This window comes from Genypterus blacodes, unplaced genomic scaffold, assembly GCF_046128005.1.
Source record: "Genypterus blacodes isolate CSIRO-AG114 ecotype Tasmania unplaced genomic scaffold, CSIRO-AGI_Gbla_v1 ptg000036l_1, whole genome shotgun sequence".
Lineage (NCBI taxonomy): Eukaryota > Metazoa > Chordata > Actinopteri > Ophidiiformes > Ophidiidae > Genypterus > Genypterus blacodes.
Window position 1 is genome coordinate 802,447 of NW_027466849.1, and position 16,748 is coordinate 819,194.

The 16,748-nt window shown below is 42.1% G+C and overlaps 2 protein-coding genes across 4 annotated transcripts in view; one reads left to right on the top strand and one right to left on the bottom strand.

The window, feature by feature from the left end:
- Window positions 1-1,131: 1,131 nt before the first annotated feature.
- Window positions 1,132-9,777, top strand: LOC142996092 (sodium/potassium/calcium exchanger 1-like). Its single transcript, XM_076146981.1, has 8 exons — window positions 1,132-2,079; window positions 3,368-3,535; window positions 3,832-3,940; window positions 7,931-8,073; window positions 8,218-8,472; window positions 8,705-8,794; window positions 9,229-9,395; window positions 9,528-9,777. The coding sequence occupies exons 1-8, from the start codon at window positions 1,132-1,134 to the stop codon at window positions 9,775-9,777; spliced, it is 2,130 nt and encodes a 709-aa protein (XP_076003096.1).
- Window positions 9,778-11,603: 1,826 nt separating this feature from the next.
- The window catches only part of LOC142996002 (C-myc promoter-binding protein-like), a 36,556-nt gene continuing 31,411 nt past the window's right edge, over window positions 11,604-16,748 (bottom strand). For all 3 annotated transcript variants that reach the window (XM_076146872.1, XM_076146870.1, XM_076146871.1), the window contains exons 31-33: window positions 14,631-14,793; window positions 14,255-14,319; window positions 11,604-14,073 (exon numbers count right to left, since the gene is read on the bottom strand). In XM_076146872.1, the coding sequence (XP_076002987.1) occupies window positions 13,937-14,073; window positions 14,255-14,319; window positions 14,631-14,793 (365 nt within the window). In that variant the 3' untranslated portion in view covers window positions 11,604-13,936. The remainder of the gene's footprint in view (window positions 14,074-14,254; window positions 14,320-14,630; window positions 14,794-16,748) is intronic.

A 16,748-nucleotide genomic window follows, 5' to 3' on the forward strand; every position in this document is an offset into this window, starting at 1 on the left:
CGGCGGAGAGCGGAGCCGGCGGTCCAGGTAAGAAGCCCGGCCTTCACTGCCTGCACGGCCGCGTCTGTGCCCGGAGGTCTGTGTCAGTAGTTTTGAGATGATGAGGCATGTAAGATGAACGCTTTGTGTCCTTCATGCGTGATAATCCGCGCTGCTCTGCTGCACATGGACCTTCAAACGTCACGCCTCTCCTGTTATTAAACTGGGAATCCAGTGTGTTGCAGGTAGGAATCATTCATAATCATATTTCACTAATGATCATTTTTACTGTAGATGTAAACAGCGCGGCGCATTTCTTCATGGTCTCTCCACACTGGAATGCCGCTGATTATTGAAGGATTAATTACTTAATGATTAATCATCAGTGATGATGCGCTTTAGTATTAGTCATTTTTGTGTACTTCGTTTTTTTTAAACACGTTGACGTGTCTTCTATGGACTCGGTTTCATGTCAGGCAAAGCCCGTGTGATTATGTAGCCATAGTAACAGGTGGCTGTCTGCATCCCCCATCACCTCCAATACACAGACACACACACACACACACACTGTGCTTGCTTCTGCAACTATATGCAACAAGTGGCTTAAAGGAATGTATGGCAACGGCAACATATGGAGGGAAAGTCATGAAAATGTTATATTCTTTAAAAAAATATAGTATTATTTATGTTTTCTTCAGAAGTTCTCATTGAACCCTAAGCATTTAAGGGAATAAAATGTTATTATACGATCTGTGAAAGAAATATTTTAATAAGAGTGCAAGATGAGTTTTGTAAAATTGTCAGAGATTGTTGTTAATGGAATCCCATTGGGTTTAGACACTATAAACACAACATTTGTGATGGCATTTCCCTTTGTTTTACCTTTTGTAAATTCACGAGTCACTGGTCACACTCTCACTGTGCATTGTGATATGATCAGTTATCAGTTTCCAATCTGGCTGTTTTATGTTTTCACTTCCTTCACAGGTTTACCTTCCATGCCTGCTGTAGAAGATGAAGCAGACCATGCTTGCATGTGTGTATCTCTCCTCTGTCTGCAGCATATTCTTACCAAATAATGGTGCTGCAACTGTTAAAGAATAGCAATGCAACCAATATAGTTTCCATTTTGGAGTTGAGACCACAAAGGCCATGAACGTTCACTGGTCTCCCAGGAGGAGACTCAGGTGGAGTCGTGTCCTCTTCTTCATCTCAGGCGTGTTGTTGTGTTTCTTGTACACGTTGACTCTGAAGGCCAGGTTGTCGCAGATTAGAGATGCTCCCAGAGAGGAAGTCGGGGGTGTTGTACTGGTCAAGATTCGGGAGGTGATTGCAACCAATGAGACAGAGGAGGAAGTCGTTTCACCTCAAAGTACGAAACCTCCTCTAGTAATTATAGTCAACAGGACAGATATGGAACAATGTGTCTATGTAGATCCGGACCCTCCTACTGCACTCACCCAACCACCACCACTGACCATCATAACCACCACGGCCCCCCCGCGGCCCCCTCGAAGTAAAGCTGAGTACCCAGAGGACATCTTCTCTGTGGAGCAGCGACAGCAAGGCTGGGTGGCCCTGCACGTCATCGGCATGATGTACATGTTTGTTGCTCTGGCCATTGTTTGTGATGAATTCTTTGTTCCTGCGCTGGAGGTCATCACCGACAAGCTGCAGATCTCTGATGATGTGGCTGGGGCAACCTTTATGGCAGCTGGAGGCTCCGCCCCTGAGCTCTTCACCTCCCTCATTGGTGTGTTCATCTCCCACAGCAACGTGGGCATAGGTACCATTGTCGGCTCAGCCGTCTTCAACATCCTGTTTGTGATTGGCATGTGCGCCGTATTCTCCCGGGAGATGCTACACCTGACCTGGTGGCCTCTCTTCCGAGATGTTTCCTTCTATATCCTGGATCTCATCATGCTCATTGTCTTCTTCCTGGACAACATGATCGTTTGGTGGGAGAGCATCATGCTGGTCACGAGCTACATCACCTACGTCAGCTTCATGAAGTTCAACATTCAGATTGAGCAGGTCGTCAAGACGCAGATCAACAAGCACATGAGCATCGTCAAGGTGTGGACTGCAGAGCCAGAGAAGGTCAGTGAGTAAGACGCTCTTTGAGACATTAGATGTGATATTTGACTGTACAAATATACCTAACATGGCATCTTCACTATTTAGCAACACTGAACTAAATACAAATATTTATAATTTCCAGTGATACTAGATGTAATCTTTATTTTTTTCAACTACCAGTAAAATCTATATATTTTTCCATTTACACAACTGACTATAGGCAATATACTTTATATTCTCTCATCTGCTCCACACTGGGGGCCGCTGGCAGCGCAGATATACGCTGAAAGCAGGAGGGCGATTTCTGGGTTTGTGAGGAGCCCTTTGATGATGCTGACAGAAAGGATCCCAGGTGTCACAGTCGGCATAACAATGACAAACCGATGCAAACGTCATCTCTGCATGTCTGCCTGCGCGGAGACACATCCATTGATTTATTCATGACTCATTTGAGGGATTGGTGGGATGATCTGTACTTACAGAGGAGTGGTTTATGTGCTTCACCATTCCAGAGGGAAACACTGAATGGTTTACTCCCCTACATGTATCTGATATCTGGAGTTATGTCTACTACAGTTACTGTAACCCTGACATTAGCCATTCTTCATAAGGACTAGTTTTGCTACTTAAACACTTGTTCACTTTTACTTGCTGGGCTCCACTTTGCATTTCAATTGACTTACTTACTACTTCCAACATTGTGTACTGGATATAAAGAATTAAGAGTAGAAATAAAACAAGGTAATGTACGAAAGGCTTGATTGCACAGGCCGTCTGCAGCTGACAGACATCAGAGAGTGTGATCAACATGCGGAACTGTGCTCGGGTCCTCCTGATATCACCAACACACTCTGCAATCAGCCTGAAGCATGTCTGCATCCTGCACAAGCTCCTTCAAACATAACACTGAGTGTAATGAGGCGTGAGTCCACATTAATGGGCCCATGTGACAGAAAACAACATACCCTGTGTTTAGAGGCATATATGGTGTGTGTGTGTGTGTGTGTGTGTGTGTGTGTGTGTGTGTGTGTGTGTGTGTGTGTGTGTGTGTGTGTGTGTGTGTGTGAATTTGAATCAGTATAGATATAAACCTGGATATTCTAAGGGTGTTTCAAAGTAACTGCAGGAAATGTGTAATCGAGTTCCCTTGAAAGTGGATTTCCAGTTTGTTTATGTATATTCCTCTTAGATATCTGCTGTGCATTTACAATTGTATACAGCAAATAACTTCCTTCTAACATATCCGACATCAATACTAACTATTGTGCTCCTGAACTGCTCATTTATGGAAATCCTATCTACCTTGCAGGAGAGTGAAGCTTCACCACCTCCTCTTCCTCCTCCCGCTATTGCACCTGCTCCTCTACCTGCACTGAAAGCTGCAGTCAAGTCCAAACCAGAACCTGAACCGACCGCCAGCAGCCCACGATGCAAGAAAACCTCTTCAGAACCACGAGAAGACAGACCCAGACTCCATGTATGATGAACCATTTATCATCACTGTACACAATGGGATCATATTGATGTAATGGCCATTTATTGAAGATCAGATATCGACCAATCAGTGTCAAGTGTGAAGTTGACAAATCTTGTAGTGTACTGTTCCATGTGTATTTTGTTTGTAGCGGTCAAATTTGAGTTATTACCCGCAAAAATAGTGCTATTGGTATCACAAGTGTATATAGTTTGACCCATGTGTTTCCTTTCAATGATCATTTCAGGCTGCAGGCTGTTCTCTCTCTCTGGTTTCTGACTTTGTGTGCTGACTTTCAGCCGCATCACGTCCTGCAGCGAGGCGGCAGCGCGGCATCCCTCCACAACACGTCCCTGAGGAGCACCATCTACCAGCTGATGATCCACACACTGGACCCTCTGAGAGAAGGTAAAGACTAGGAGGAAGGCAGTTTTGTTTACAAAAGTGAAAGGTCATTAGTCAAAATTCCCCAAAAGAGACACAATTTCACTGTTTTTACTTTGAATATGTTTCTGCTCCCAATGAGCCAATGGAATTGATCGGTGTTGGAGTGTGTGTGTGTGTGTGTGTGTGTGTGTGTGTGTGTGTGTGTGTGTGTGTGTGTGTGTGTGTGTGATTGCATCTGCGTCTGCTTATTGGTTATTTTTGGTGCATCTTATCCACCCACATATATATTCTGACAAAAGTCTGGTCTGTAAAACATGTCTCTTTACCCGAGTGACCTTGGACCATCGACCTCACTGTACTTGGCCATAGGTGATCCTTAATCAGCTTTTCATTACGAGCTAACAAAGGCTGGATGGGAGCCAACAGACCAAGCTCTTTATGTGTGTGTGTGTGTGTGTGTGTGCGCGTGTGTGTGTGTGTGCGCGTGTGTGTGTGTGTGTGTGTGTTTTTGTGCGTGCGTGTGTGTGTGTGCGTGTGTGTGCGTGTGTGTGTCTGTGTGTGTAGCTACTGTAGTGTGACAGTAGGAGCGACATCAGCATCTTCCAACCTGTGTAGGCTTCAGTTTCCTGACTATGAAGACACACTTGCAAGCAAAAGGGGCCCACCTGGAGCTCTGTGACTGTCCTGCATGTATTTTTTGAAGGTCAATGCTGTGACCTCTTTGACCCCCTGAATATTCACATCTGCTTACTGTATTAAGCTCACAGCTGCAAGCTTAAGAGATTGATACCATACCTTGAAGTAAATATTTATCTGGCACCTGATACACATATCTATGCTTGAAACAGGTTTGTGACACATTGTTTATTGTTGCCATGGTGATGGGCACCACAGATCGTTGTCAAACCATTAGGCTGTTGTTTATATTTCCCCTCATGTGCTGCTGTGTTAATGAGGGGATTCACACTTGACACAACATGAAGTGTGGACACGACAAAGATCACTTGGGTTTGATCCCTAAGAAGAAGAAGAAGAAGCAGGAGCTGGTCGTTGTCATTTCCCCCAGTGACTCCCGCTGATTTACTGAGTAGTTGCAGCACTAGAAGTGTAACACATAATTGATTATGATTGCTCCAAAAGACAAACTCCTTGCTGTGGTTTCCTCTCTTAGAGACGACCTTTAGAGCCGCACTTAAAACCAGCAACCTGACAAATACCAGGCGAGGTAAGAGAGGCGATGTAATGTCCTCCAGCTGTTGTCTTATTATGCGTGTGTGTTCATCCACAGTTATTGCTGTCCTCTCATCAAATCTTACCTCCTTGACAAAACGTGAAGAAATGCTGTCCTATACTTTAAGAAGACTATTTAATAAATATGTCTCTTACTGTTTACTGACATATGGCTTGCATTTTTATACATAGACTGATTTTTCAAGATATATGCGATCAGTGCAGCGTTCTGTAGGCAACAAGACCACAATCAGATGCAGAGGGCGTATAGGCAGGATCAAGGTGCTTTGGTGAAATACTCACACTTCAGAAAGAAAAGCCAATATCAACATAATACATAACATTGCATGGACATTTGAACAGTATCTGCAGTTGCTGTTCATGTAAATGCTGTTGTAGTAATTTTCCTGTGTATTCAAATCAATCAGAGACATCCTTTAATGGTGTTGTCACAGGGGAGGAGTCAGTGCAGAGGAAAGGTAAGGTGGCTGCCATGTTGGTTTTGCATGGTTGTTGTGCACAGTTGGCTTGGTGGTCAGTTGCTGTATTTCCCTTATTTCAGCTCATTTAAAATCTCACTTTTTTAAGGCTCATGCTCAGAAATCATCTAGCCCATTTTGCAGAATGCTGGGTGTGTGAATATGGTCAGCTGCATGTTGTCGTGACTTCAGGAAAGTGTAAAGAGTCTCCCATGATATAAAAAAAGAAAGATTTAGCTCAGTTTGTGTGAAATGTTCTTCTCTTGATTGCAGCTAGAAATCAAATTAAAGCCACTTAATGTCCCATCTGCAGGGACCTTAGGGAGCCAATCACAGCAGCAATGCTCTGAAGGTGAGTGCGTCTGTTTCAGTCAGGCCGTCCGTCATTCAATTTCAGACAGAAACAACAGGTCTCTGGGCCTAAATCCACTTGCTTAGCCCATATCTGATTTGTTTGGTAACCTTGTGTACCTGAGTTTATACACTTTACGCCCTGAACATCCTGCATCAGTAAATGAGGAGACATAATTCATCAAAATGCTGCAAATGGATGAAAATGAAATAATTACACCAGTTAATGGTTTCTTTAAAGGTCCACAGCCTTCACATGTAAGATTGTTTTTGTTTTACATTCTCAAACTTAATCCAGAAGAATAAGCTTCACACCATATGACCTATATGCACAGAAGCACAGGGACTTTTATCAAGTGGCAGAAGCTTTATAAACATTATCACACCAAACCAAACTGGGTAAGAATACATAGAAAATTTATTTATGTCTTCCTCTTCTGTCCCTGTTGTTTTAATAAGAAAAATTCATAAAAGCATTACGAGAATGATTTCGTGTAAACATATGCAAATTAAATGATCCTACATCTCCCTGACAATAGCTCTATCAAAAATAAGGGATTCTATATTATATTTTTGGAGCTGGTAACAGCTTCCCTTGCTCATGATGATAAAAATATATAATTACATATTTCGAATAGAATATAATTAGCTCATTGTTGATTTGATCATTTAGCCACTTTCCACTTGTTTTGACCTGGGTTGTAGAGTAGAACAGATGCCCCTCTCTCTCTCTCTCTCTCTCTCTCTCTCTCTCTCTCTCTCTCTCTCCACTTTCCACAGCTGAGATAAAAAATCCCTCCAGCGTATTCTTGCTCTAGCAATGTGGCTCTGATAACGTTTATGTATTTGTTAGAATCGAACTGTAGTTGTCTCTCACCATTACAGAGCACACGATTTGGAGACAGATTTCAGGTTTAAAGAGAAGCAACGGCCTTGGCATTTTACAGTTACTGTGTTTTCTGTTGATTCTTGAGTATGTTCAGCTGTGAGCAGGTCCTCAGCCGTGTGTGTGTGTGTGTGTGTGTGCCTCACAGTGTAGTCAAATGGGGTGCTTCAGCTCTATTGCAGAGGAAAGTGGAGCCACTGCCAGCCTGAAGTGGCCTCAACGAGCCTGAATCAATCAGACTGAAGATTAACATGCAGATGGGATCTTGTGTGTGTGTGTGTGTGTGTGTGTGTGTGTGTGTGTGTGTGTGTGTGTGTGTGTGTCCTTTATTAGGAGCTCCCTCTGCACTCCATACTGGCAGTCACAGAATAATAATTTGGTCATTGTAGTATTTTATTTGGATTAGTGTCAGTTATATGGAGGATGATTTTATGTCCTTCTGCGCAAAGTGTGTCTTTTGGGGTTTCTATGTGGTGCTCATGATGATCATCACATAGGCAGACACCAGACATCTGTTTGGTTTTAGGCATTTAACTGATTCCAGATGGGAGATTTGGTTCCATGATTTTCTCAATTACATCAAAAGTAATTCTGAAGGTAATGGTAATGCAATAGACAAAATATGGAGGGAAGAAACTGACACAGAAACATTTTGGTTGAGGGACTGACCCGCGGTTCTTCCCTCGGCCGTGTCTCACCCTTCCTGCTTTTTGAGAAATCCTGCTAACAACAGACCAATCAAGGGAAGGATGCAGGGTAAAACATGAAGAAGAAGTAAGGAGGAGGTGAAATATGAGCGTAACTAATCTCACTGAGTCACTGGGAAGACAAAGCTTATGAACAGAGCCACAATGTGACAATAGTGATGTGGTGTTTAAGGGGGCCCCATTGTTAAAATCTGCTTAAGGCCACCTAAAAGCCAGAGCTGGTTCTGCTTATGAACACTTGTAAACCCCTGGGATGGAGAGACAAAACACACCAAACCCAGGTTTCAGACAATCTGCTATATTTTGGATCAGAAGAATTCCTGTAACTTTGTTTGATTGGCTTTCTTTCTTTCTCTAGATGATGACAGCCTGCCAGAGTCAAAGGCTGAGCCAGTCACTTCTACCCAAGCACCAGGGGGCGCTACGGCTGAGCCTTCAACTTCACAACGTGCTGAGACGACAGAGAAGACTCCGGGTCAGACTTCAGATCAGACGGAAAAGGTGCAGATGAGACTTAATGAGTTCACCTCTGAATAAGTGTGCTGTCATTTGATTCTACTTACTTCCAGCAGATGTCAGTATTGGATTATTTTGGCAATTTATAATGTTTTTCAAAATATTAAAATGTGTTGCTTTGTGTGGTAGGAGGCTGCAGCAGGGTCAGACGGCTCAGGAGGCAGCGGTGAGGACGACAGCAGCGATGAGGAAAGCAGCGATTCTTCTGGGAGTGATGGTGATGGAAATGAAGAGGAAGAGGAAAAGGAGGAGGAGGAGGAGGGAGAAGAGAATGAGCCACTGTCTTTGGAATGGCCGGACAACAAACGCAAGCAGGCCATGTATCTCTTCCTGCTGCCCATCGTGTTTCCTTTATGGCTCACAATTCCTGACGTGCGCAACCCGGTCAGTATGACACGTATCACTGCAGTTTAAGCTCCATGGCAACCACGTCTGCCATGTTGGAGTCATGAAGTACTACTCACTTAGGGCTCATTATACCTGGAGCCCCAAGTGTCTGGGGCAGGTTGACCCAATGTTGATCTGACATGTCAAATCATCAAGTTTCACTATTTATCTGAAAACTCAGGACATTTTGTTGATGTAACTTTCCTTTCCATATCTTTACATTTCCCAGGCGTCCAAGCGGTACTTTGTTATGACATTTATCGGCTCCATCCTGTGGATTGCAGTCTTCTCTTATCTGATGGTTTGGTGGGCTCATCAGGTCAGTTTGCATGTTTTAGGGTCAAAGAGGATGAACAGTTTCATCCATTTGTACACGTCAGTGTCCTCCACAGCCAACAGGAAGTACATGTGCATGCCTGCTGGTAGAGCATGGCATGAGAGAGAACAAGGAGAGAACAACAAGACTGAGTGTCATGAAGCTCAGTGAATCGCCACAGGCAGCATTTTCACATCGCAATGTGCAAAACAGAGCCACCAAAGTTTCATCTGAAAACAAGTAATATTGTGAACACCAGATATTTCACACCACACCATATTTTGCACACACATGCTAAATGTTGAAATAGAGACCAGGTGAGCTAGCAAGCAGCTTTACCTATCCAAAGTCAAATTCATGTAGCAGCTTGTGACCGTTCATATTCATCAGTTATGCATTCACATTAACTATGTCTTATCTTTCTGTCTGTGGTCCAGGTGGGTGAGACTATGGGGATCTCAGAGGAAATCATGGGTCTGACCATCTTGGCAGCCGGGACGTCGATCCCAGATCTCATCACCAGCGTGATCGTGGCTCGGAAAGGCCTGGGTGACATGGCTGTGTCCAGCTCAGTGGGCAGCAACATCTTCGACATCACTGTGGGGTGAGCGACATGTAAAGGGCTGCGGAAGGCATAAGTAGTGGATGTGTAACATATTGGGAGTTTGATGGATTTAATTCTGTGTATATTTACTCTGTACAAACAAACATATGTATCTTTCCTTTGTGGTTTCAGCCTTCCAGTGCCGTGGCTCATATTCTCATTTCTCCATGACGGCGCGCCGGTAACCGTCAGATCAAACGGCCTGTTCTGTGCCATTGTGTTGCTCTTCCTCATGCTCCTTTTTGTCATCATCTCCATCGCCGTCTGTCGCTGGAAGATGAGCAAAAAGCTGGGCCTCACCATGTTCCTTCTGTACTTTGTGTTCCTGGTCCTCAGCGTGCTGCTGGAGGATCGCATCCTCACCTGCCCCGTGTCCATCTGAGGTGGTTGGATGAGGGAAAGAGCGCACCGCACCACTAAACACAACACATTAGTGGACGGGATCAAAAAAGTACATTGAGTGAAGACTGTAGAACCAATCTGACTGAAGTGATGTTAAAGGAAATATCCACCATCAGATTTTGAGATATAAGTTTGTTCTGGCAGATGTTCTAATTTAGATTTTCTTTCTTTCTTTCTTTCTTTGTACAACTATTTTGTACAAATGTTGCCTCAATACATCTCATCTAGAGAGATTGTCCACATTTATTCTGAACAAATGATTAGAAATATAGATTTAGTAACATAAACACTTGGTACTTCAAAGTTTTTATTTTTACTGAGTTCTAGGATCCCTGGTTCATTTTGTGTTTTCTGTAATCTGCAGCAGCTTTTCAATGCGTTAAGACATTAAATCCTCAAACAAAAAACAAGCAAACAGTTGAAACCAATTTGTTCTTTTCAGTGAAAAACTATAAATGCTTCAGAAATGGTGGAGACACATGTTTTAGTTGTTGTTGTTTACAGACTATGAATACATGCTATATTCTGAAAAACTAATCTGATGTCCTATATAGGATTTTTGTAGTTCAGTACAAATAAAGAGACAATTTCAGTTAAAAGCTGTTGCAGAACTCACAAAAATAAGCACATATAGAGTAACAATGAGCCCTAATCCAGGTAGAGAGAGCAATGATAGAAACACACTTGAAACCAACCTGCCCTGTAGCTGCATTGCATTCTGGGCTGATTCCTTCTCTTGTGGATGAGGAAACTCTACCTTCACCTCATAGATGCGTTTTTCTAAGATAGTTGCCACAAAAAATGGAAACAAAGTTATTCTCTCGAGAGCTCAAGAAATTTTCACAAATGATTACATCGTCGTTCAGCAAGAAAACAAAGAAAACAGACTCGCAACAAAACAGTGCATCGTAACTCGTACATGTTTCATTTAGAATTTGGAGGTGGATATTTCCTTTAAAAAGGAATGATGCTTTAGATGCCTCTAGACAGGGCGAACACATTTTGGTCATCTCACCCGTGATTCTGTAACACTAAAACCCTGTTGGATGCAACTTCACTTTTGTATGTTGTTCTCTGAACCGTGTCCCTAAAAGCTGTTTCTGTATTCTACCAACATAGTGTTTGTCATTGTTCAGTGTATGAAAAATAGTAATGTTCTAGTGTCATCAACAAACCATTTGATAGGTGGAGGAAATTAGTGTGTTGTGTGTGTCAGTTCTCTGCGTGTATCCATGACTGGATTGTTGTAGCTGTCAGAAAAGAAGAAAATTGTGTTTGTGAAAAGCTTTTTTTTTTTTTTTTATGAAGTGGATGCAAATGTGTATTATTGATAGACAAACTATCAATATTTTGAATTCAATACCCACGCTGGAATAAATTATTTTTTTAACAGTGAAGTTAGTGTGTGGAGAATTATATAAGTAAAAGTGAAACACCTTCAGCCACTTAAATCATACCATTACATAAAAACACATCCAATTGAAAATGATTGACGGTAAAGGACACAATCGCAATCTGGGTGATCTGGCTCTTTTAAAGCAATCCAATAAAAAGCAGCAGACAGTAAAGGTGAATTTATTTACAGTCAAACATTCTCTGTACAGAACCTTCACAACAGTAAAGGACTTGTATGCGAATAAACTCTTATAAAACGTGAGCATGTTCAGATGCTGCAAAATCATTTGTGCAACAACAACAAAAAAACGCAGATGAAATGTTGATGTCATTGTGGGGGGACACGTCCTCTCCTGCGCTGTGCTCCATTCATCAACATGAAAACAAGCAGGTCACTTATTTTGGGGGGCAAAGTGCTACTGGCGTTCCCAGTATTGGAGACATTTTGTCATAAGTCATTCATGTGGTTGGCGTTCATGAGACCATCTACATTCACGGTCCTCCTCCAACCATGAATCAGTCTGTTATCACATCCAGACGACCACTTTAACACATTCCAATCCTTCTCCTGTCATGCAGTTTTATCCCAAATCCATATTTTGGTTGTCCGAATGCAAAATCATTTTGGAACTTGAGACACAAAACATCATGGCAAAAAATGTGTGTTGAGCTGCTCTACTTTGTTGTGCTTTCATGATATGAAGCTGCTGTTCTTGATTGCAAACATTTCACAACAGCCTTCCATTAACAGATGAGGGGTTCTCTCTCCTAAATCTACCCACTTTCGTTGACAAACATGTGTGTTATAATGTTCTAAAAAATGAAGCAACAGCAAATCATTGTTTTGGAGGGGAGCCAATCAGAAAACAAGAAGGTACTTCTATGGTTCACCTTTCGCTAAAGTGCTTTACAACAACCTCACATTCAACCCTCTCATACACTAATGGCAGGGAAACCATGCAAGGAGCTGAACTGCACATCAGGAGCTGTCAGGGGTTCCGTGTCTTGCTCAACAACACTTCGACAGGCTCTCTGGGACGAGCCTGGAATCTAACCAGGAACCTTAGAACCCTAGACAACCAGCAAGCTACATACGGTCAAAACATTAAATTGGTTGAAAAGTTCTGAACGTCTCTTCAGTTTCATTTACATTTCAATGTATGGTCTACAGTACACTGTAATTACATTTCAGTTCCAAAAGCAATAAACAATGTTTACGTGTGACTAAAGACATCTAAATAAAAACAAACAACCAATCTCATCCGGGTATTAACCTTCACAATAAGATGTCTTTCACCTGCAAATCACCCAAAGCATATGAAGGGAAAACATTGTGAGTATGTTTGTCTACATCAGGTCATTCATTTTCAATATTTAAATCCAGCTTTCATTTCCACATTTTTACAATTTACATACATATTTTCAAAATTCCCCTTCACAGTCTCAGAATGAATCAAGCTTCTTCTGCTTTGTTTTGAAAATCCATTTTTAAACTGCTAACATACCAAGGTTACACTTCATATGTTTTCATTCTCCTTTCGGCTTGTGGTTACTTTAGCAGAACCTGAGTAAAAACAAACAAAGCTCGTACACATTCCTTCTTTCTTTCATCCAACATTTCCAGAGCAGGTATACTGTCAATAGAAACCTGATGGTTTGGATCCACAACAGAGGTCTGCATAGAGCTTTATGTTTTCACTCAAGTGCTGTAGAGACCACAAATATGGCCAGCAGAAGGTGCTTAAGGTACTGTAACAAAACATCAAATAAAGTTAATGATATGCTATATACCACATAAACAAAAACACAAATCAATTTCAAATTAATGATGTTAACAGTATGTCAATTTTTAAAAACACTTTCTAGAATTCATTGGTACAGTATCCTCATTACATCCTGACAGGTATCCATAAATTCAGAGTTTTGTGAAAAGGATAAAAGTCTTGGCAGCATCCAGGCGATGGAATCCGACAGGGGGGGGAAAACCTCAGCCAAACAAATAACCACCACTCACCACAACGGGAATCCCTAACTGTCACTCATCTCAGGTGGGCGGAGTGGTAGAGGCAGGACTGATAGAGGAGAAGGGGGGGCGGGGGGCAGGGGGGGATTTCTCAGTGATTCCATCCATTCCACAACCTTAAAGACTCGCTGCAGCTTACCAACATTACAAGAGGCTTTGAACATTTAATCAACGATGTTAGAGCAGATATACGCCAATCTGTCGTTCAGCCTGGGAAGCAACTTTCCACATATGGGTGGAAACGACGCAGTGATGAGTCAGGACGTCCTGGTTTAAATGTTCACATCCTGGGACATCCCAACGAGAGAGACACAGGACACTGCTGACAATCAAACACTACACCCAAGTAAAAGAAAAGACATTAAAATAAATAAAACTTACTTTGTATAAATACAAGTTATGTCAAACTATTGCTGATTCTAGTCTTTCGAAATGACTCACAAAATAAATGTTGCATGTAAAAAAAAAAATCTACTTCTGTATATATACCGTGTTTTGCACAGGTTTTCAAAATAAAGCAGGTGGTCTCACCCACTGTCTGAATGAGTGGTTTATCTGTAAAAATCCCTTTGGGTGGGGCTACATAACGCTGTCAACTCTAATTTGTGGGCGGTTACAGAGTTTGAGGACGCATAGGCGCTGAGCACATTGAGCAGGTTTCCTGAGCTCGTCTTAAAGAGGTCACTTCACAGATCCTATAGTGATGAGTGCACCTGCAGCTTCACAGGTACGGCTCTCCGAACATCCTGCGACACTCCATGACGCCGGTACTGGGAGGACGGTCACAGTTGTGGGTCAGTTTCACCCGGCTGGGCGTGAGGCGGTCATAGGCCAACTTGTACTCGCGATCGAATGCGTCTGAGGGGATAAGAGAATGGATCATTTTATATTCCGAATTAAAATGTATTAACTCTGGCTAAGGGTAAGATTCAACACCCTTAAGGAGAGGAAACATCAAATACATGATGTAAGAAAAGCTGGATAAACATTTGAAAAGTGACGTGCACGTTATGATGACTCAACATGAAGCAGGACTGACCAATATCGATGTTATCTTTCCCCAGAGCCACCAGGGAGAGGAAGAGGATGTCTCTGTACAAGCTCCTGAGGACAGAGCCAAAGGTCAGCAGACAAGCCAACAACTGAGTCAACAAATAACAAAACGTCCTGACAGTGTTTTGATTTGTTTGATTAACTGCGTGTCTCAATCTCGGGAGAGAAATCCAAACAAAATAGTTCCTGAGCCAGTAAAAAAAAATGTTACAGACTTTTACATTTAAAGCAATGTGAGTTCAAAATATGTAATATTTCAATCTGGCATGGCAGACATCTATTTTTGTTGTCATCTTGTAACAGTGCTGTGTAACAGGTGACCGCAGCCTTTGAGCCTTTGAACCCTTTGAACAGGTCCTGACCTTTGCCTTTTGACCCCTAGCGTTTGTCCGAGCAACTGCAGCAGCTGAGCCAGTGGCCTGCCAACGTCGTTCCTCTGGATGCTCTTCACCACGCTGTGCAGCAACTCTTCGCTGAACAGCTTCTCTTCATCAGACACATGCCGAGACAGAGGATAACCAACACCTGCACACAAACAAACACACACACAAAAGTTTAGCAAGGGACCATACAGAGAAAAACTAAATTAACTGGTAGCTGTAGAAATATAGGCGCTAAACATTAAGTGATGCATTATTAGTTAGTGACCCCAATCTAATTAGTTTTGCTCACACGTGGGACATGAGATGTGCGGTCAACATGTAAACCGTAACAAAAAGAACAGAGAATCAGATATCCTCAGATTTGTTTTGGTCACATTCATATGTGGAATAAATCTGATATGTATCAAATATCTGACAATGTGACGGTCATTTAAACAAACCGATCAGAATTTCCATGCTGTTCTGACTCGGACGTCGGAATGTGACACCGCTGCACACACAGCTTCTCTAATACAGTCAAATATCGTTACATTGTTGTGGATCTTTAATGTGTTTTTTCCCAAGAGAGCAATATGTAATTTGTGTCCATTGCAGCATTTAGTTTACTTCAGAAACTAAATCTTTGTTCGTACATACAGGTTTGTTTCAGGTCTGAACTGCAGAGACACAGGCATAAAATACACAACTCTCACTATGGGTTACACTGATAATCCATAACTGATTATTTCAACTATTATATAGAGTAATAGATTAGACTAGAGAACTAAACACACACACACACACACACACACACACACACACACACACACACACGTGTATTTATTTATTATATGTATAAACTATGAGAGAGACAAGATGGAAAGAAGGAAACTGCAATTTCAAATTGAGTTCAAATTATCCATTAGCAGATGGATATGGTGTGGTATTTTATACTAATTAATATTTTGTACTATTTATGCCATGTGTGTTCACTGCATTAGTCAAACCTGTGTCATCTTCTCTAATCCTGCTGCATGGAGGTTGTTCTGTTTAAAATCTAAGCTCTTTTTTTTGCAATGTTAGCACACAAGTACATTATCCTTAAGCTTTTACATCAAATGCTCTCAAACAACTGGTTTATTGCTGACCCTCATCCTTACCTTCCAACAAATTGTTCAATCTTCTTAATCTTATTCTTCTAAGTGTTTAAATATTTGTGCCACACCGCTGCCACTCACTGGGCCGCAGTGTGGAGTTATACTGCCCAATAATGGATGACATGCATTTTTAATCATGTTTTTTTATTCTATTGAGTTGTCAATTGTGACTTATCAATCGTTGACAGCCCTAATGTGAAATAAAACAAAAGTCTTAAGAGGCAAATCAATAATCTGAATTGGGCAGATTGAGATGTGTGTTGTAAATGTGGCGAGAAAGAGTCAAATGTAAGAATCCTGTTTTCACATACAGTATTCAAAGAGAAAGTTAACAGTATAGCAGTATGATATCCAGCACTGTAAGTATTAAAGAAATGTCCATCTTTAAATTATGCTACATGAACATCTGCATGTGTGGAAGGAACAAGGAGGACAGTTCAGCAGAGACGTAAACCCACATTCAGAACCAGCAAGGGGGAGCCAAACATATGCAACGCCAATAACCCATGTGACCAAATCATCATCAGGTTTGACTGGATTAGCCACCGCCGGATACTTTCACGTCAAACACAGTGAAACCATGAAAAGTAGAAGCCGACTTTCCACAGAGACTGGGATGACGGTGGCAAAGCGTCAAGCAAGAAGCACAAACAGCAGATGTGTACTGTACGTCCACAGCACAAATGGAGAAGGGAGTGAGAAAGAACAGCGTTTTCCACACAGAACAGACAGAAACAATAGGACTCATCTGTGGGAGTCAGCAGGGAGAGACGGACACTCACTGTCTAACAACAGAGTACAATTAAGCCCTGAAAGACAGAGAGCAGACAGGCTGTTAGCAGACGGACTTGACGCACTGCTACCACCCCAATAACTCAGCAGACATGTTAGTGCCACTGTGGGAACAAACCCAGCAGCTCTGCAGCCTTGTCAAAGTCCATTTAAATCAATTCTACCGCAC